Raw genomic sequence first — 22,202 nt, 5'->3', positions numbered from 1 at the left:
CTAGTGATAACTACCGTGATTTTCTTGGCTCAAGTAGGCAATTACACACAAGGGTTGAAATATTCGACTTTTTTTCCTCTGTATGTAATTTACTATTTTGTTCGAAACTGGGGTTTCATTTTGCCCAACGTTAGAAAATACAGTGGCTATTTTCATAAAAATATTTACCACTAATAAGATACTAAATAAATTCTATTGCTTGAGAAAAAATGAACTTCATTGATGAATATTAAAAACCCTCTTTAAATGAGATCCATTTTCAGTAGACACCGATTTAAACACGGAGAGAAAAGAATAGTAATTATTACCACTCTACATAGTAACCAGACTTATTTTTGTAAAATGGTAAATAATGCTATGTAGAATAGGATTCATTACCATTTTTGTGGTAATGGTTACTATGTTACATTGAAACAAGTACGATGGTAAAAATTGCTACTTAGCATGGGAATCAGGGCTATGTAGAATGTTACTCAGTCCCATGCTTGAATAGTTGTCATTACAGTTTAATAAATATATATAAGACAACGAAGTAAACAAACCAAGTAAATAAATTGTTTATTACTAAATATTATAATTTTTAAAATTATTCTTTATCTTTTATCAAAAAATGATATTTCATTATGAGCAATATTTTAATTACTTCAATAGATTAATTCAATTTCTACATATATTTAAAGTAACTTGAGTTATTTATTTTTTCATAATCTTATTTACTAAATATAAAATAAATAAAACATCGTAAATGTTGCTAGGTAACATTGTAGTCATGCCCATTTGCATAGTTCTCTCGTCAATGTAGAATGGTAATCATTCCTATGCTAGCATAGCCAACGTTACCATGTAGAATGGGGGAGATTACTCTCCCGTGACTCTCGACGCTAAAAAATCCTCGTTACTATGTAACATAGTAATAGTTACCATTCTACATAGGAATTACAACTATTCTTTTCTCTCCGTGTATGGAACTGTTAATGATACTTTATAATATAAGAATTATCGAAGCATATAATTAAGATAAGTTTCATTAATTATTCTCAATCGAAATGATAAAGGGGTGAAAAAAAGTTGGTTTTGTATAGCGGTTATTTTGAGGATAGTGTGAAATAAGGGTAGTATATTAAACTATGTGGTATCCACATCGGAGGATCACTGTTCTACCGAAAAACCGCAGTACATTCAACTGGTCGACCACGCTAGTATCGATGGGCGTCCTTGGCTAGGGGCGCTTTTCAAAGGGGTTGCTGGAAAATGCCTGGGGATTTGACACACTGGTATACACACGATGGTACTTGTACAAATAACATCACGCTTTATGGATACATACATTCTACATGAAAATTTACATATTGTGTGTTATTTTAAACTTCACTGAAAGGAAAAAAAATATTTAATCTAAAATAAAGAATAATAACTCAAAAATATCACAACTGTTTTCGCTGGTTTAATTTTGTTCTGTTGGTTTTTATAAAATTTTTTATATTTACCTCCACAAGACTACATCGGTATTTTATATTGACACAGTATTTATGTAATATAAATAAACAAAAGTTGACAAATACCAAATATAGAAAAAATTTATTTTTTTAGCGAAAAAATAATTTGAAAAATTTATATAGATATTTACGTAATTGTAGTTATATCATAAATTTTACGTTTAAAGGACAATAAGGCAAAATTGGACACGATATTTTTAGCCATTTTTTAAAAAAATAGTGTCTCTTCCCGAGTTTGAAAAAAATCACCTCGCATAGGGGTGAGGAGGAATTTTTTTTAGCGTTAATTTCGCGTTCAGTTTGCAAATTTTTTACTGTGTTATTTTCAAATTTCTCATTAATTTGAAATAAAATTAATGTAAACTCAAGAAAATTTATCTTGTTTTGACTACTGCTCGTAGATCATTGAAGTAACAGTTAATTGTGAAGAATGAAGTTATTTGATTATTACTATTATTATCATAGAGTAATCAATAATATAAGAAGTCCTTTAAGCTGCTGTTTGGGCAAAATGCCACCTTTTAATGTGGTTTTAATGATACATGCATTTCTATGCTCGCTTAAGTAAAGAAAGTTAGGTCACAGTAGGATAACTCAAAAAATTATTCAAAAAAAAATTCTATTTTTATCAAAAATAGAAAAAATGATAGGGAAAGTTAATCAGCTCCAAAAGTACAACAATTAAAAAAAATTTCATACTATAATGACCTATTTTACCTCAAATTTAGCTGTTTCTAGTTTTCATCGCAATAATTCAGATAATAAATGATGATTAGAAATGAGAATAAATTTTTGAAAATATTAATTTAATAAATAAATATTATTTTATAATAAATATTAAAACAATAACTACTTAATCTCGTAAAAATTGAATGTAAAAACTAGTTAAAAGATAAAAGTTGATAAGCACTGTTTATTTTTTAAACTGAAAACTCCATAGTTATTTAATAAACTTTTTTTCTATCATATTTTTATTTTCCTTTTATGAATAAAAATAAATATACTTCAATTTTATCGTGCATTACCTTTTTTTCTGGGCTATAATTTTTTTTTTTAACCTTTAGCTAACACAAACCATCACATATAAATCCGTAGGATTTTCCTTGGTGATGTTAATCCGATTTCGATTCAATTTTCTCTAATTTAGTTTGTAAAACGTAACAAACAATGTATATAACGAATTTTATTCCAATTTGTATGATTTACAAATCGAAATAAAATATATTTTAAATAATGTTGTTTTAATATGATTTTAAATTTATTTATAGTATTTTTATTATTTAATATCAATGAAATTGACATGAAAAAAATAAAAAAATATGTTTGAATAATTAAAATTAAGTTGAATACTTATATATTTATGAAGATCTATCTGAGTACACAGCGAGATGAAATATACGGTAACAATTACAATGTTTTGTGGCAATGGCTTTTATGTTTTACAGGAGTAACATCCATAGATACTGTGGTAATAACTACCGTGATAGTATGGTAATCATTAGTAATGATTACCATAACAGGAGTCTTATGAGAGAAACATCCATAGAAACTGTAGTAATAATTATCGTGATAGTATGGTAATGATTACAATAGTATGGTAATCATTACCGTAGTAGTATGATAATAATTACCATAACAGGAGTCTTATAGAAGTAACATCCATAGAGATTGTGGTAATAATTACCGTTATAGTATGTTAATAATTAACATACTATTATGATAATTATTACCCAAGTAGTATTGTAATAAGTATCACACTTGTATGGTAATAATTACATATTAGCTTGGTAGTAATAATTATAGTAGTATGGTTATTACTACTTTAATAGCATGGTTATCATTGTCATACTATTGGGGTAATTATTATAGTATTAATATAGTAATTATTACCATACTAATATCATAATAATTACCGCAACAGTATAGTAATAATTATTGATGGCGATGATTACTATACTATCATAGTAATGATTACCATAATATTGTGGTAATAATTACTGTTATAGTTCGGTAATGATTACCACAATATTATAGCAATTATTACTGTACTAAAATGGTAATTATTACCGGAGTAGTATAGTAAAAAATATCAGAATAATATTGTGATAATTAAATATTAATTTGGTAGTAATAATCATAATAGTATGGTAATTATTACTATAATGGTATAGAATGATATTTATTACAATAAATTAGAAACAGATACCGTAATTTTGTCTCCGTGCAAATCGACATAAATTTATTGAGATCTACGTCGATAATAGTGAGGTTAGATAAAAATCATTCTAAGACAGTAATCTCTACATTTGCTTTATCATCAATAACGAGAATTTGTTTGTTCAATATAAATATTGAATATGACATTTAAATAAATGTAAAAATATAAGGATACTTCAAGTGACAAGTTATTTTCGTCTTTCGCATACATCTCAATACTATCCCCTTGACTGTCACTTCGTCGTTGAAGTCTTCGCTGCTTACTGAGATTGATGGACAGCTAGTTGTACAAGATGTACGAGCATACGTAGGGTAGACTGAGTGCATGTCGTGACACTCAATCTACATTTCACTGCTTCACTATCACACCCGACATGTTCTCCAAAAACATTGAGGTATTTTAGAATCTGATCCTCCAAATCATTTCTTTATCGCAAGCTATTTTTATAATCAAATTACTAAATCACATGGGATTTCAATCCTTACTATCATTATTTATTAGTATCAATTTAACCCTAAACTAAGAGATATACCTGATCATTACTTTTACATAAAATTTAATAGACATATTATTTAGAGTTATTTCAGTAAATCGAGTGAAAAAAATTCCAGTAGAAATACGAAAGCTATCAGAAAAAAAAGTATAATTGGTTTTTTGCTAATATCTCTGTAAATATTGAGTTTTTCGAAAAATTTTATAAGACCTTTTTTGTAGCATTTCAAATTTTCTACAAAAAAGATACTATATAGTTTTTCCAAAAACTGAACAGTTATTGAGATATTTGAAGTTAAAAATTGTATTGATTAGATACAAAAATTTTGAGGTTAAAATTGTGAGGGTGTTATTGGTGTTATGCAAATATCTCTGGAAATATTGAGTTATTCGAAAAGTCACATGAGAGCTTTCTTGTAGCGCTTCAAATTCTCTACAAAAAAGGTATCTTATGTTTTTTTCAAAAAATTAATATCTACTGAGATATTTTAAGTTCAAAATTTTCCGTGGCTTTGAAATCGATTTCATGGCCATTAAAAGTTAATCACAGTAACAAAAAAATAACTAAAGTTAAATTTTCTGTCAATTTGAATTCTGTCAAAAATAAAAATTGATGAAATAAAATAGTATGTACAGCAAATTTAAGGAAAAATATAGAAGACTTGAAAAAATCAAAATTCTATTAAATATTTAAAAACAAAAAGTGATATAAATTGTTTCTGCCAGACCCAATCCCTACAAAATTATGAATAATATTAATTCTTGTATGAAAATACTCTAAATTTTTTTTTTTTATAAAAATAGTCGTGGTATTTTTAAATCGGAATACGATAGATCAATAAATCAAAAGATCAGCGAAAGGTTATATAATCTGAACCGTATGTGATTAAGTCGATTAGAGCGGCGTCCGTTATCCGAGATGAATGAGAGAGTACATAAAAGTCGACTCTTTTTTATCAGTAAAGAGATTAAAAGCTGAACTTTTTTTTTCTTCTTTCTAAATACATCTATCGTAATAGATTCAATTTAAATTTGTTACAATAGTAGATAGTAGATAATGGTAAAGATACTACAAGGTTGAGCAGGAAGTCAGACAGAAGCAATTCGACCAGTTGGCAACCTCGTGGTTTTCATTGTGGTCTGCCAGCGCGATTCGATTGTTCGACGTCTATACTCAGAACTACCTCATATCATCTATTACTGTATTACTACTGGTGTTACTATAACTACACTTACACCTACAGCTACAAGTACTACTACTACTACTTTTACTAGTATTTCTGTACCTTGTTATCCAAGTTGGCTCAAAGTTTATCGCGGGCACACCGGATATGCTTTACCTTTAGCACGCGAGCACATTTAGACTGTAATTTTAGGCTCTATTGTTAACTTTTGTTAAAACCCATTGAAACTGACAGTATTACACATTGTTCCACGTTTACTCATGTGTGTCTAATAAATATCATATATACTTTTACATTTTATTTAACTGAATGGAAAATTATTACGTGTTTAAATTATTCATTGTGATACAAATTGGGTTTTAAATAAATGAAAAAAAAAAAAAAAAAAAAAAAAAAAACAATAATTATAAGAAGGTGGGTGCGAATGAATTTTTATGACAATGTAAAAAAAAAAAATTAAAAAATTTTAGTATATTATTTTTTCATGCGGCCGTGAGAAATAGTTTAACCATACATTCATTGTTCATCTTACCCTAGCAAAGGCTAATTTATGAGATAAATTATCTTTATTTGGTACGTAAGTGATTTGGTATTTTTTATGTAGAGTTACTTGACAATTGAGAAAATTTAATTAGCTCAGTTAAATTTATGGTGTGTTGACTCTATTTTGTAATTTAAGTCGTAAAATTTTTTATTTTTTGACAAATTCAAATTATTCGACAGTTTTCAATGTAATGGGATATTTTCAATTTAAAAAAAAAAAGTCATAGTTTAGTACGAGTCAGAAAAATTTTCATGTTTTAAAATCGAACTGAATTTTTGAATTCAAATTTGAATTAAATAATGCAAAGATTTACGAATATTTTCAGTTGATCTTAATTGAAATCAAAGAATTGATACATGGAGAAAAAAAGAACAGTAAGCATTACTGCGCAAAACAGTAACCCAGTCAATTTAATAAATATAAGTATAGTAAAATGTGCTTTTACTGTACTTAATATTTCGCCCAAACACGCTCATTGACTGGATTACTGTTCTGCGCAGCAATGGTTACTGTTTTTTTTTCTCCGTGCAAAAAATAGATTCAAACTGTGTGACACCCGTGAAAAATGTCTCATACATATGTGCTGAGAGAAAAAAAACTTTTAGAATCATTGTATATTCTTATCACAAGAAATTATGCTGCTAAAAATTATCAATCTGATATATATATATATATATATTACAAGTTTCTAACACCACTAAAAGGAGAAATTCGTCCGATATATTGAGAATAAACTGAGACTCAAGAGATCAGGGTTCGAAACTCGGCTGTTGTAAAAAAAAAACTAAAAAAGATTAAACTTTTTTTACGGTCTAGGTTACCACAGAAGAATTGACAAAACAACCCCAAAAAAATTTAAATACGATTAAGTCATTCACGATATTAAATTTACGACGAATAACAATTATTCTTATTATTTTTTTTTTTATTGCTTTGAGTTTATTCGTAATATAATAGCAATTTTCAATTGAACTATTGTCATTTGATTTTTTTCTATGTACGTGAATGAATGAATGGTATCAAGAATTTCATCGTGAATTTTCGCACGACTGAAATCTTGAATTCTTTTGCATACTGTGAGCGCAAAAAAAAAAAATAAGAAAAAATCGCTGTTGAATTCTTTCCGGGATGTGTATGAGAGACTTGTCTATTCTTCGGGATTTCTATTTATTTTTCCTTTTTTTTTTTTTACCCTGTTTTGTATAGTTTGAAATGGTATTAGTGTCATGCCATTCTTTGCATTATAACACTGTCTGATGTCACCCTATATAACTTGTAAATAACGGAAAGAATCTTGGGTAATATTTTCGTTTATTCGATATTCAGTGCAGTCTATTGTATTCAATCATAGGCACGTATAATATACAAATATTATTTTCAGGTTTTTTTATTTACATCTTATAAATTTATTTAAAATTTTATGAACAAAAAATTAATGATTTGTATCGATTTACGTTTTTTATTATTTATTATTGAATAGATATCTAAAATTTGATTATTTAAATAATTTTTTATCATTATGACCATTTATTCATAAATCTATCGACGGTTAAAAAATATTTTTATTTTCTTTCGTTTTGAAAATAAAGTGATCGAAACAACGCATCCCCGTACGTTTTAGCCCCGAACTTCCTTATCAACGTCTTTTTCGAACGTTTATAGTGCGTTCTCGAAAAATTATTTCTTTACGTAAATTATTTTATTAAAAATTGTGAAAAAATCGAATCTGAATAACAGTCTCTCTTTTTATCCACCCTTACGGAAAAAAACTAATCAACACTTATGAACACTATTGAAAATTCATTAGTGCTGAAAAGTGTTTTATTAATGATCATTAGTAACCATTAGTACTTTGGCTAGTAAATCTTACAACACTTTTAGAAGTAATGAGCGATAATAGTGTTCATTAGTCGGAGTACTAATGGATCTTGCAACACTATCAGAAGTAGTTAGTTTTGAATAATGTTCTATTAGTATTAATAAGTACTCCGGCTAATCAATCTTGCAATATTATTGAGTTATTAGGGTTATTTTTGTGATCATTAGTAGGAAGTGGTTAGTGTTGAATAGTGTTTTATTAGTGATCATTATTAACCATTAGTTCTTCGACTAATGCACCTTGCAACACTATTGGAAGTGGTTAGTGTTGAAAGGAGTTTTATTAGTGATCGTTTGTAGTCTGATTAATGAATCTTAAAATATTTCTAGAAGTGGAAACCAGATTTCAATAGTATTCATTAGTAATTCGAAATTAGTGCGCGAAAAAACTAAAGCATTAGTGTTTCTCATTAGTTTTTTTTCGTAAGGGCAGATCTGCCTTATATATTATCGATCATCAACAATCTCCTAATTATTTAAACCGTATAGAACAAAAATTAATAAGCTCACGAATAGTTGCCAGCTTTTCGGAGATTTCCGGATTTACGACCTAATAACGGATATATATTTACCTGGATTAACAGCGTTGCAGTGGTTGAGGAGCGGCAGCCAGCAGATTAGTAGCACCGCCCTCTGCATCTGTAACATTATACAAAAACCCAGATATCAATTAATATTTCAACGGGAATAAATAAATAAATAACGAGTTCGCTAATCAAAACAATGGAGGATATCATCATCGATTTATATACATTGACAAACAAACATATTTCTATAAAAAGTTTACAGTTTATATACCATTAACTGAATAAAAACACCGGATGTTTTATCTCTTAATTAAAAATAAATGAACGGTATAATTGATAAATAACAAAAAAAAAATATTAAATGATGTCATTCTGAAAAAAAAAATTATCAAATGAACGAAAATATAATAAAATAAATTGGATCGACATATGAAAGATATAAAATAAAAAAGGGCTGAAAATATAAAATTTTTTTTTATATTTTTCCATGGCTGTAGGGATGGAAATAAATGAGAGAAAGATGGACAGTGAAATGTCCGGCAGGATGAAGAAGTGTTCCCGATCTGAAATCCAGGAGGATATATGACCTGCCTAGAACAGTCGCAGGAAGTTGGAAAGGGGGTTGCAAACCAGTTGGAATGAGTTGAAGTTCACGTATCTCCTCTTACTCCTCATCATTCCGCATCTATGGCCTTATCATCCAGCATCCTCACTCACCCCTTGGGTCCTCACTACCCACTCTTCGACTGACTCCTCCATTATACGAGTAAATGGCTGGGGTGTAATAATCCAGGAATATCCTAGGGACTATAGAACACCCGGTGAGTATAAATTCACGGATAGCAGATATGTATATATATGTGTGTTCGTGTGTGAATAACCGAGTCCTGATATTTATCGATGTGCGGCGAAAATGCCAATGAGAAAATTTTCAATATTCAAGTTTGGATATACATCTACATTTAATAGACGGTATCAATTGACAGGTGATGATTTAGAGGAGGTATGTTGTAATAGGGGAGGAATGAGAAAGCCTAAAATTTTGGGAAATTGGAACAATCAAATTTATTTATTAAATTTAATTAAAATTAGTGCTGATGTTAATAAACGGTTCTTACATTACGTTCAGTTAATTTTTTTTAAACTTTATCTGCACCGAAACTGTTCATTCCTATCTTTTTTGGATGGAAAAAAATAGTTTTTTCCTCTTTTGAGGAAACAAATGATAATAATTAGGATATGCTCCATTTTTTCCGGAAACAGAGACAGAAAATTTAAATTTCCAGGTGCAAGTCTCGTGAAAAATTGTATGCGCATCAAGAACGAATAGAGGATCTCCCAATTCGTGTATTTGCCACCCTTGCTTCCAGCTCGAGTAAACAATTACACACATAGATCGTAATGCCCTATTTTATTCCCCTGGTATGTAATGTACTATTTATTCCTTAAGCTCGATTTTTGAAAATCGGATCGAAACCAATAACTTGCTTTTTTTTGGAAATTTTCAATTTTCTACAGCGGGAAGTTTAAAAATCTATTGCAATAATTGTAACTTGAATAGATCGATGAAATATTTTAATAAGTTTGATAGTGGGTTTGAATGATTGATTGATGGGATAATAAATGGAGGCAACAGGATTTGATTGACGATTAATGTAGTGTAATTAAATCTATTATAATTATATTAGTGATTTTGGGATATGGTTAACATTAATTCATTTAATATTAACCCGGTCAAATGTATAAAGTTTGTGAGGTTAGTGGGTCGAAGTGATAATGAAAAAATGCTATTTATTTTCGTACTGAAAACTGTTTTTTCAATTTTTATCACTTTTGAATCAATTCCAGAATTTTTCAATGTCAAAAATATTTTTTATGATAATTAGCTATTATAGTTGATGAGTATAAATACAGGATGATATTTTTTCAAGCCTAGAAAACAATTAAAAAAAAATCAGACAAATTATGAAAATGGCACTATTTCAAAATTCACATTGTCGATGTGGTATATAAATTTGATAGTCACGAAAAATACATACACAGAAATATAATCTCGAATAAATACATGAAATGTATATAACTGTGTACTTATTACGTAAAAAGCTCACAAAACTGCTTACTTCTTCTCAAGCGTATCTAATACTTTTATACCTTTATCAAACGTTGCCAGGATAAAGTAACCGAAAGAATGTACGATAAAAATCAACGTTGCGAATGAAAGTAGATATATACACGGGTAAAAGTAGAATAACAATAATTCCATATACAAAACAAATATTTACTTTTTACTCATTTTGTCAGACATATTTCATAGTAATCAAATGAAAATATCATCTCGGATTTGCTTATAAAATTATTCCATAAATAAGTAATTTTGATGAATACTAAAATAAATTGTTTTTTAAATTAATAAACAGATAAGGTAATTGAAAAAAAAAACACCCACCATCTGAGCACAATTATTGCATTGTTACGGATTCTTACTCATTTAGTTAGTTTTCTCATCCGACAAATCTATAATTTTATATTCAAGTGAAATTTTGAAATTTTATATGGCCACATATGAAACTATTAAAAACAAGTCATGAAGTTTCTGAGACGTTATTAATTTTCAAATTTTTTATCCTGAATAATTTATGATAAAAAACTAAAATTTACTAATTTTATGATATTGTTAAGACTTAAAAAAAAAAATTCAAAAGAAATTTTTATCGAGATTGCGGCTTCTCAACTACCTCAAGAGATATAATAAAAATATTTTCGTAGATAAAAAAAAAAAAAATGAAAATAAAATTATAAGATATCTAAAAAAATTATAGTAAAAGTGGTATTTTCGTAGATGTTATAAAAATTCATACATTTTTAAAAATAAAAATATAATGCTTATTTTATTTATGCATGTATAGGTAAAGAAAAAAAAAGTATAGGTAGCGGAAAGAGAAGAAAAGTGGAAGCGACTAGAGAAAGTAGGCCGGGATATATGATGGTGCAGGTGGGTATCATAAAGTGCACAGGGTCAAAAGTGCATATACATACATACACACATGTATGAGATATATATATATATATATATATATATATATATATATATATATATATATATATATATAAGATGTACTTCCAATATCCTGTGTGATTTCGGTGACAAAATAACACTCTATCCAATGACCTTATTTCCGTTTCAATGAATACTGATATTTCAACTGATTTTTTTGGTCGAGTGGATTCAAAAAAAAAATGTAAATTTGAATATATTTTACATAAAAAAATATTTTTTTGTTGACATTAGTCAATGGTTCATTTAATAAACTGGTATTACTATTAAAAATTTTCTTTTAAATTATAGTAAAGACAATAACATTTTTTTTGGTCGAAATTCTAAAGAAGTCGAACTACCCAGTGTCCAACTTACCCCACTCTTTTTCTACACTGTAAAAATTTTGCGGGGTAAACGCGGAATGGATTTCACTCTGAAGAAGAATTTTGGAAAATATTATTTATTAAAAAAAAAATCAGTCTGTCGGTTGACCCTGTGGGCCAGCCCCAAAACTTCCCGCCTATTTCGAGCTCCTTGAGCTCGAAAAATTGTTGTAGATACATTTTCGAGCTCTTCGAGGTAACGCGCATTAGAATGAACAATCTAGATCCAACAGTACTTTTGAACATGAAATCAGATCTGATAGTTTTTCTGTTATATATAAAAAGTATTCTTAATGAGTTGTATGTATGTAATTTGTATAATTAAAAGTATTAGGTAAAATAAAATAACGGTAATAAAAGTTAAGTTTTAATTAGTAGCCGTTGTATGTCACGTAATTCGATGAACCGTTCTAGTTCTCCTAGGGAAACTCCCGACATTCAACCAACAGAATCCTTTGTCCTCTGATGAACTTTACCGCACATGCTTCTAAATCACCATCGCATTGCCACTTTGAGTTTCTATCTCATTCCCTCTATTATATGTAAAGGTACAAGTTGCTGCTTGTTTCACACACAACTTCAACCTATTTGTACTATACAAGTATTCCCTTATAGTAGCAGTAGTAGTAGTATTACATAAGATATGTCTGATGACAATGACGCCTCTTGTTGCTCTTACTTCCGCTTCGCGACGCCTATCGATTGGCATTGAATTAACTTTGATTAGCTTGCAAGTCAGCCAAGACAACCAGTTTTTAATTTTTTATCTACATTTTTTATCATTCTATAAAAAAAAATCGATTTTTATTTATTTACACGCCAGGTTCATTAGTTGATCTTTGCTGTTTGCCTTCAATGTGATGTCTGTCAATATAAATATTGAGTTTCTGTGAAGCAAACTAAACAAAATTGTTTGACAAGAAGTGAAGATTGTTTCTGTAAACGTCGATAATAAATCAACAAATTCTATAGCTGCATTTAATCACTTGATTTTATTTTTTGTCTCACTTCTATGGTTACCGTTACGATTTAATGTTACCATGGATTTTTTTAGATCGAGAGAAGACAATAAAAAGAAAGATTTTGGCCAAGTTGGGGAGCCCTTACGGAAAAATACTAATGAACACTATTGGAAAACACTGATTAAATACTAATGCACTAGTATTTTCACGTACTGTTTTGGTGTCATTCTATCTCTGCATACATTTTTCATTTTTCAATCTCATGAAACGACAATTTTAATTTTGATATTGAATTAAAAATTAATTTTATCAAAATAATTATTTTATAAATAGAGAAGCATAGACAAAAAAAAAAAAATAATATGTTTTTTTTTTTTCATTTCGTTAGTACAATAGTTGCTTCAAAGTTTAAAGTTCACTTTGATATGCTATCAGATTACTCATTTCTCACAACAAATTTACTCTTTGAAGTCACCTCATGCACGATACGTTAAGTTTGATCTAGCCTAGTCTATACTACTTGACTTTGGGCTGTAGTCGAGTGATATATATACATATATTTATACATAAATATATATGTACATTTTAGTTTAGTCTGCTCGTAGACTCAGGATGATCAAGTATCTTTTGAATATCTAGTATATAGCCTGAGGGGTATAAAAAAACGATCGAAAAGGATTTATCTGATCGCAAAAGTTTCTCCAACAAGGAAAACGTTTTATGTAGTCGTTAAAGAATAAATTTGTATGAATTCAATCCTCATATATTTATTTCCATGGAAAATAGTTGCATTCTAAAATTACTTGAGTAAATATTTCGCTCAAATAAATTTTATTTTTCAAATAATAAATCGAAATATAAAAAAATTTGGTATTAGATTCAATGGATGTGACTTTATCATAAGTAGAGAAAATACATTTTTTTTTTAAATCAGTAATCCAGATGAAATGGGCTTGATTTCAAAGAAGCATGTAAAAAATCATATACCTGAAGATCGGAACGTTTTTTGCGTAACGAAACGAAAAAATTTGTGATTTGACTGCTAAAAGGTGACTTAAGTAATAATTGGGGTTACTACAATTTTCGACGGACGTATGACACATTTTAGAAATCTAGATCTAGAATTTTTCGTTTTTGCAAAAACATGCAATGCAGCAAATTCATGTATTTTTTTTTCGCGAAAAACGTTGTGATCTTCAGGTACATAAAAAATTACCGTCAAAATTAATAAAAGTGTTTTTTGTATCATAAATGATTCGAAGTCAGTGGTTTTGTCCCGAGTATGCCATTGGGCCATCAGTAAGGCTGATGTTAACGTACCCTGCCTAAGACCATCTTTATATTAAGACGAACGGAGTCAAAACACTGTCGTGTATGCATCTGCATATATTTACATGCCTTGGAGACATCTTTTAATCGAAATAACTGAAGTATGTCAATTCAAAAATGCGGGAAATTTCAAATTTTCTGTAACAAAAATTTTCACTACCAAAATCTAATTTTTATAAATTCGTTAAATCTAAGTATTATTTTCACGAAATCGTACAATCCGATGACCCAATTAATTCAGTCGATTATTCAATATCTTTAAATAAATTATAAGCTGAGAAAACCGCATCATAAACTCGTTTATCTTTAAACTATAGAATAACGAGTTTTGTCTATTTTTATATAAACTTTACGTTATATCGCTTTATCCTCTTTATTTTTTATTTTCCACTTCCTGATAAATAAAACACGAAATCCGAGGTTTTGAAATATTCATAGAGCAAGTGGCAGCTTCTGGATGATCGCGATGTTGCTCGGGAACTCTGCATCCACATCCGATGCGCCGTATCCTGGGTTTAGTGAGGGTAAGATGATGATACACGGTAAAATGAAAGGGGCGGAATGTCACACATAGCGAAACGCTTATGGATCGATTACTCAAACAACAAATTTCCTGTTTGTTAAATTTAACTGGACATTTTGGACGTGATAAAACCACTTTTAAAGTTTATTCGTGATATCGACTGACATTATATTTAAACTATTTACGAAGTTGTGAAAATTTGAATTCATGTTCAAGCAATTATCGTATAAATGGTTTAATGATATTTACTTTACTATTTAGTTGGTTTTTTTTTTAAATTTTACAAAGGTCGTAGACAAAATTATTATCGTTTTTGGCTAGTTTCCATTTGATACTGCTTGTAGCGATCTACAACATAATTCCAGTCACATTTATTACAGGAATGTTGTTTTAATCCTTCATCAGCAAGCATATTTTTACTAACAACCCCCGTAAACTGGGTCTTGAATGCTGACGCATTATTTTTCCGTCATATTTGAATGAAAATTTTCTAGTACGTTTTCAGCATTACCGAAAATTTTCTAATTAATTTAGCCGATTATTCATAGTATTTTCATAGTATACTATAGTTAGTTTCAAGCAAATAAAATGGCAACGAAAACATTCATAAATTTTGAATGAATGACTCAAGGGTTCATTTGTGGAATTCGTAGCAAAAAGCATGGTTCCATGTACGGACAAAAAGTTAAAGGCAGCAATCGCTGAGTATTTTATGTTTCCTAGAGATGATTTTCTAAAAATTAATTCGTGAAATTTTCACTGATTCAGATAGTGGATCAAACAGTATTTCAGATTAAGACGTCAGTGAAAAATCACTAATTTGTCAATGGCAGAATATCTCACTGATCAATTAGTATTTTTAGCAATCAGTGAAATTTACTTAGGCTTAACAATGAATTTCTGGTTAGTATTAACATTGAATTTCACTGAACCTATCAGTGAATTTCACTAATTACTTAGCTACCATTTCACGAAAACAATGAATTTCACTCATTTAGTGTGAATATCTATTGCAGCTCAGTGATAATATACTCTTAAAATAAATCAGTTAAAAGTACTGATTGTCAGTGAATTTTCACTGAGATTCAGTCCCAACTATATCACTGATTGGCTCAATGGTGTACTTGGAAATATTTGTACAGTGAATATTCACTGATTGGAATACTTTTCACTGATTCATTTTCAGAGAGTAATTTTTGTCAACTTAACCTAGTTCAAATTTCGATTCTCAATTAAATCGAATCACAAATAAACTATATCAAATATATCGATCTAGATTTATTATTCCAGTTCAGCTACGACTTATTTATTAAAGCTCATAAATGTATAAATATTTATTTCAACTGTTTCTATTATTTCAAACTCCAGTAAACCCATTAAATGTTCATAAACCGCACAAATTATTTAATCTCTTTCTTATATATTTTTTCTTATCAATGAAATATCCATTTATCTTCTGGAGAATAAAAAATCTACTTATATATATATATATATATATATATATATATATATATATATATATATATATATATATATATTTATTCATAGATACTCACTGGACTATATTCGGTATAATATAGAAGCGATGAAAATTTTCACAAGAATGATTTTGATTCAGTCGAAAATTTATTTCGCGTTAAGAAACGTTGGAAATGGAATGTAATAATTTAAAAGTGATAAAAAGATTGTATAAACCAGTGAAATAGTATAATAATATAAATCTTATAATAAAATTATGAAATTATCAAAAACTATTGTGATAATAATAATAAAAATAATGAGCTTGTTAAAACATTTATTATTTTTTTTTTATATCGTAAAAATATAAAGGTTAATAAAAAAACATACATTACAGTAATAACGCAATAGCAAAAATTTTATTAGTAATTTTATTTTATATATATATATATATATATATATATATATATATATATATATATATATATATATATATATATAATATAAGTAGGTCGATCGGAAAAAAATATGAAAACATATATAAAAAAAATATAAAAGTTTTTACAAGCTCTTTTTTAAATTATTGTCATTCCGACGTGTTTTATTTCAACAACTACACCAAGTGATGTATTTAAACGTACGGTTGTAAAGAGTCGCAATGACAATCATAAAGTTGAAAATGCCGTTGACAGAGTATTGATTGCAACATAAATACATGGATAGAATGAATTTTGTCAAGTTGACATAATGAAATATTTTATTAAAGATATCAAATTTTATATCAATATTTTATTACTTATAATTCATTAGTATTCATGAAAACAGTCCAATTAAATTCTTGATTGGATCAATTTATTAATGATTCATTACTCTATCAGTTGTTATATTACAACAGTATATCAGTAAGAAAAATATTTTTTTTTGGAAAATTTTCTAAAGAAAGCTACTGCATGAAATGTTTGAAGGATATGTTTGTGGATGTATAATGAATACGATAAAATTTTTGAACCAAAAAATTCAAAATTCAACAAGTTGTTCACGATCTCCCAAGCCCTTGTAGAAAAAAAATTTTTTGCGAAGGGGCCTGTCTTGGCACAACATTGGGCTACCGAGCCTCGGTTTGCTAGTCTTGGCCCAAGAGTTTGCCAATCTTCGACTACCAAGTATTGGTTTGATAGTTGCGGCCTATGAGTCAATTTTCTATCAAATTTGTTCGAGTTCGCTAATAATAATTATATTTTTATTTTAGTTTAAATAACTTTAAGCAGTAAATATTATGATTTTACATTATTTTGAAATTTCACATATCATATAATTATAAGACAGCTAAATAACAAATAGTACTTGAAAACCTCCGCCTTCTATAAATAGCCTCAGCCTAGTGGACACGAGACTTGCCTAGTAGCCATGAAGGACCAGGTTCGAGACCCAGCAAATGCAAATAAAATTATTCCCATCGGTTTACTCGATACCTATATTTTCAAATTTATCATCATATCTTACCATTACGCACATGATTGCCGATATAATTTTTTTTTCCCAATTTATTTTTAATAAGTATATAAAAATTGATTTTTTTTAAATTTCACACTAGTGGTCCCCCTAATTTCGGAATGTTCATACTATTAATGACCAATTCAATCTGAATTTTTTCCAAAGACAGTTAATAAAAGTTTACAAAAAAAATTTCCTGTTTGTGTTAAAAAGCCGTGTCTTTTTTTGCCCGACTCTACCAAATGTTATAAATGTATGTATATACCTATAGAATTTCTATTACCAAATTTGAATATCATAATGATATTTTTAAGCATTTCCATAAAAGTAGATATAAAACTCATGAAAGGACACCCGAAATGTAAATGCTAGAATAGTGACATAAATATCAAAATTTTTTTTACTCTCTTTTGTCCGGAGAAATCAAATCGAACGATAAGCTCATAATTGTAATTTCTACCTCTATTATCATTATCGTTATTTTGATTTTATGTACAATAGTACAATAGTACCTGAATCTGGTTCTTTTACTCGGACTACTTTAGTAGCTATCCTATTGTTATTTCCACTTGTCTATTGCTACTTTTATAGAAAAAAGGCTAAAAAAAAACGTCAATTTTACTTTACTATCTTCTTAACAAAAACTTTTATTCTCTTTTTTCCGATATACACATGTATATATATCTTTCGAAATGGTTCCTTAAAGTCGTTATTACTTGATTTTCATCTCTAGGGAAAAAGTTTTATATATTTTTATATTCTCGCTATTATATAGTTTGACAATTGTTTTATTTATCTTTATGTTCTGTCGGCAAAATATAACAGGATAATAAATATATATGTACAAAAGTTTATAATATATATTAAATTAAATATTTAATGTCTACAATGTACCTGTAGAATTCGAAGTAAATATTATCTATACGTATCAGGATAACAAGTAATTATTTATTTCCGATATTAAATTACCAATTTCATTAATAATTTTAATTTATTTTAATTGTTTATTGTCTGAGAGGGACAGTTCAAATATTATCTAATTATCGTTGATCACAGATTATCAACAGTTGAAAGATTTCAAAGTAAAAAAAAACAAAAAAAAAAAAATAAAATAAAAAAAAAATTAACAATTTTTCTGAGTTAATTTTCACCCCTCGCCCTGTTTTATGTTGAGTGATTTTCTAAAAATTTTGAAGCTAGGACTGACTAAATGCACAAATCGAAAAAAAAAATTTTTAAAGTATTATAATAATAAAAATTAAAAATGAGAAATTAAAAATAAAATGACTAAACTACTTTGTTTATTCAACTCAACATTATTTAATGCTCTCAGAAACTTTTATTTTTTCTACTTATTATTTTCCCCGTTTATTTCAAATATTTGTCTTTGTCTCATATTTATTTTATTTTCTCCATTGTTATTATTATTTTTTTTTTTTTTTTCACTTGTGCAGTTAGTGCACCTCGACAAACTTTTATCCCCTGATACACCTGCGGCCTCAACTGCCGTCAAAGAATGCCATCATCTCACTCTTACTTACTCTTTAGTTTTGTCAAACTGTGCTTATCTCTGTTTAGTTTTATTCTAACACTTTTTATATATGTACATAACAAAGGTGACTGACTCATTTTGTAAAATGCCGCAAAATCCTACAGTACCATCCCCCCGTTCTTTCTCTTCTCCCGAACTCACTTACTCATACATTTTTTTTTTTTATTGCTCATTTTTCATTTTGTTTCACATTTCCTTATAAATATATATATATATATATATATATATATATATATATATACATAGATAAAATAGAAATAGAGATACAACTGCAAAACTTTTCAACAAATCATGAAAATTGTCGAGGAAATGTTTATACCTCATAGAAAACATGACAATAAAAATGACGTTATAACGTTCTCACATAAATGTTTGCTTTAATTTTTTTTTTCTTTACAAGAAATTATCAATTTTTAACGCAAAGTACTTTTACTATTTTTCTTATTTAACATCTGTGTAAAAGAGAACTTCAAATAAAGTTCGATCCGTAAAACTTTTTCAAACTCTTAAAAAATCTGAATACTGAAAATGACGCGGAAATGAATATATGAAATTGTATTGAGAGCAAATTAAAAAATTTTCCAAGGAAATTTCTAGAAAATGTATTAATTTCATATTGATCTGTATGAAAGTTCAACATTTTCGATTTTTCAGATCTTTTCTCAAATGAAAAAAAAGTTATGTTCAAGTTGCAAAAGTTACTGAAAATTTCCATTAGAAAGTTCCCGTTAGAACTTCTGGATTTCAGACAGATTAGAACTTTTCGGATTTTAATAGTGAAGAATTATAGTTAATTTAGAAATTAGCGCGTGCGAATTTAATTTTCCTTTTCTTTTCTCATTATCACTCACAACCTTTCACTCGTTTGTATTTGGCAACTTAGGAAGTCATTGTTTCAATCTATAATCCTATAGTTCATGACTATATATATATATATATATATATATATATATATATATATATATATATATATGTACATTAACATGTCCATTTATATAATTACTAGTTAGCATTCAGATACTAATGGATTAAATAGTTTATGGCAGTTTCAATCATCACTACTGGGTACAGTATACGCATTAAGTGCGCTATGCAAGTTTATATCCAGAGCATTGTCTCGGAAAATTTGCCTAGAGCTTCAATCAAACTTTATATATAAGTAAAGCATCAATGTAATTATAACACCCTATTAATTAATCTTGTACTCACACCCATCCAGTTATCACTTGCTAGATAATGCAGTAAATTGATATTTTTTTTTTTTTGGTGTTAATACTTGTTGATCCTTTTGTTATGTTATATACGAGACAGCAAGTTTCAAGCGATAAATAATAATACAGAAGATTTCATTTAAAACTTAATTATATTGTTAAAGTAAATTTGCCATAGGAAACAGCTTCAAAGGATCGTTTGATCTATTAAACTTCTCTGCGCTATTTAATGTGCATGATATTCTCTGTTTTGCATTAATTAAAATGATATTCTGATTTTGATTAAGGTTATGTTGATAATTTGTTAGATATATTGAAAAACAAATTTATAGTCGTTTAATATTTATATGACATCATTTTTGAGTTTATATATTTATACCCAGAAAAAAAAAGTTATTTGGAGCTAAGAAAATATTTTGAAAAACAAACAGCAGGTTTCGAAAACAAATTAAAAATGGCGGGAAATATTGAGGCTACCTTTCAGAGCCAACTGTTTTTCAAATTTTTTTTTTCAAATTTATATGAATAATTTTTTAGTTTAATTTTAATCAATTCAGAAACAATCTGTCGGGATTAAAATTTTTAAATAACTTAATTAATAAAAAAATATATTTTTTCATAAATTTAATTTCTTTTATCGGCAGCTCTATATTTAATTTATTACATTAAATTAACACTGGTAAATTTAACATGTCAAACATCATGAAAGTGTTAAAGTCGTAGTGTCTGCAAACTATCAGCGTATGTTTAATACATTACCTACCGAAACTGTACATGTACTTCTGTACTTTACCATATATATATCTATGTCTATATGTATATATAAGCGTGCATTTTGATACAAGCTTACGGCTTTAAACCAATTTACAAGCTGCCACTAAATTTACATACTCAGGGATGACCAAGCTACCTTTCTACAAGGACATTTCATATATGTATATATATCTCAATTTATAAATATGCATTTATATGTGTATATATATAGCTGGAACTTTGGAGTTAGTTTGAAAGCTGAATCAAAAGTTACTTGAAAAACTTTTTAATTAATGCTATTAAAATTAAATTGTCAAAGCGATCTCGCGGCTACTTTATATTACTGCATAATATTCTCATATCATGTGTGATGTTCATTAAATATCATTCAAGTCATAAAAAACTCTATTTAAAATAATTATGAAGGTTAATTTGTCTTTAGAGAAAAAAATTATTATTTTATAAAAAACTAATTTACTATGAAGGTCACCTATATTACTACGGATAACTTTTTAAATTTAATAATTCAATAGAATATAATTATTTGATATAAAAAAAATTTTAAGAATTCAAGCTAAAACATAACTGTGCATTGTGACAAATTTGAAAAACGGTTGACTATGGGCCAACCCCAAAACTTCTCACTGTTTCGGGTTTGACCAAAAATATACACATTTTGCTGAAAAAATGTAATTACACCACCAAAAATGATGTAATTTCATTTTAACACCGCTCTTTTTACAGTGTATATATTCGAAAAGCAGCCTTTCTAAGTTGCTAATAGAAGCCGAAGCTTATAAACAGTAGTTAAGCTTCCGATAAAATAATTAGCTTGAACATTGACTACTTTCTTTTTTCTTACAAACGTTATATTGCTTGCTCATTTATTTGTTTGTATTCACTAATTAGTTTCTTCCATGAATCAACAATCAGCAAAATAATTTTAATCATAAATCAACTCAGAAGTTATAGATTTACGCCGAACTTTATGCTTCAGCGCACAGAGAGCATTTAATTAATGTCTTAAGATCTCTTACAGATTTTTATAGCAAAGACTATAAAGACTAACTTTATCTGAATTCCTATTGATATCTAATATGGATGTACTGAATAATCTAGGTTAAGAAATTCATAAGTATCCATACATTTTTTTCCATCTCC

General features: G+C 27.9%; 1 protein-coding gene across 3 annotated transcripts in view; it reads right to left on the bottom strand.

The window, feature by feature from the left end:
* The window catches only part of LOC103574876 (suppressor of lurcher protein 1), a 331,756-nt gene that overhangs the window by 247,125 nt on the left and 62,429 nt on the right, over window positions 1-22,202 (bottom strand). For all 3 annotated transcript variants that reach the window (XM_014442139.2, XM_053738735.1, XM_053738733.1), the window contains exon 2: window positions 8,385-8,451. In XM_014442139.2, the coding sequence (XP_014297625.2) occupies window positions 8,385-8,451 (67 nt within the window). The remainder of the gene's footprint in view (window positions 1-8,384; window positions 8,452-22,202) is intronic.

This window comes from Microplitis demolitor, chromosome 4 (assembly GCF_026212275.2).
Source record: "Microplitis demolitor isolate Queensland-Clemson2020A chromosome 4, iyMicDemo2.1a, whole genome shotgun sequence".
Classification (NCBI taxonomy): Eukaryota; Metazoa; Arthropoda; class Insecta; order Hymenoptera; family Braconidae; genus Microplitis; species Microplitis demolitor.
The sequence above is the reverse complement of the archived record's forward strand: the minus strand, read 5'-3'. Positions and strand labels throughout refer to the sequence as shown.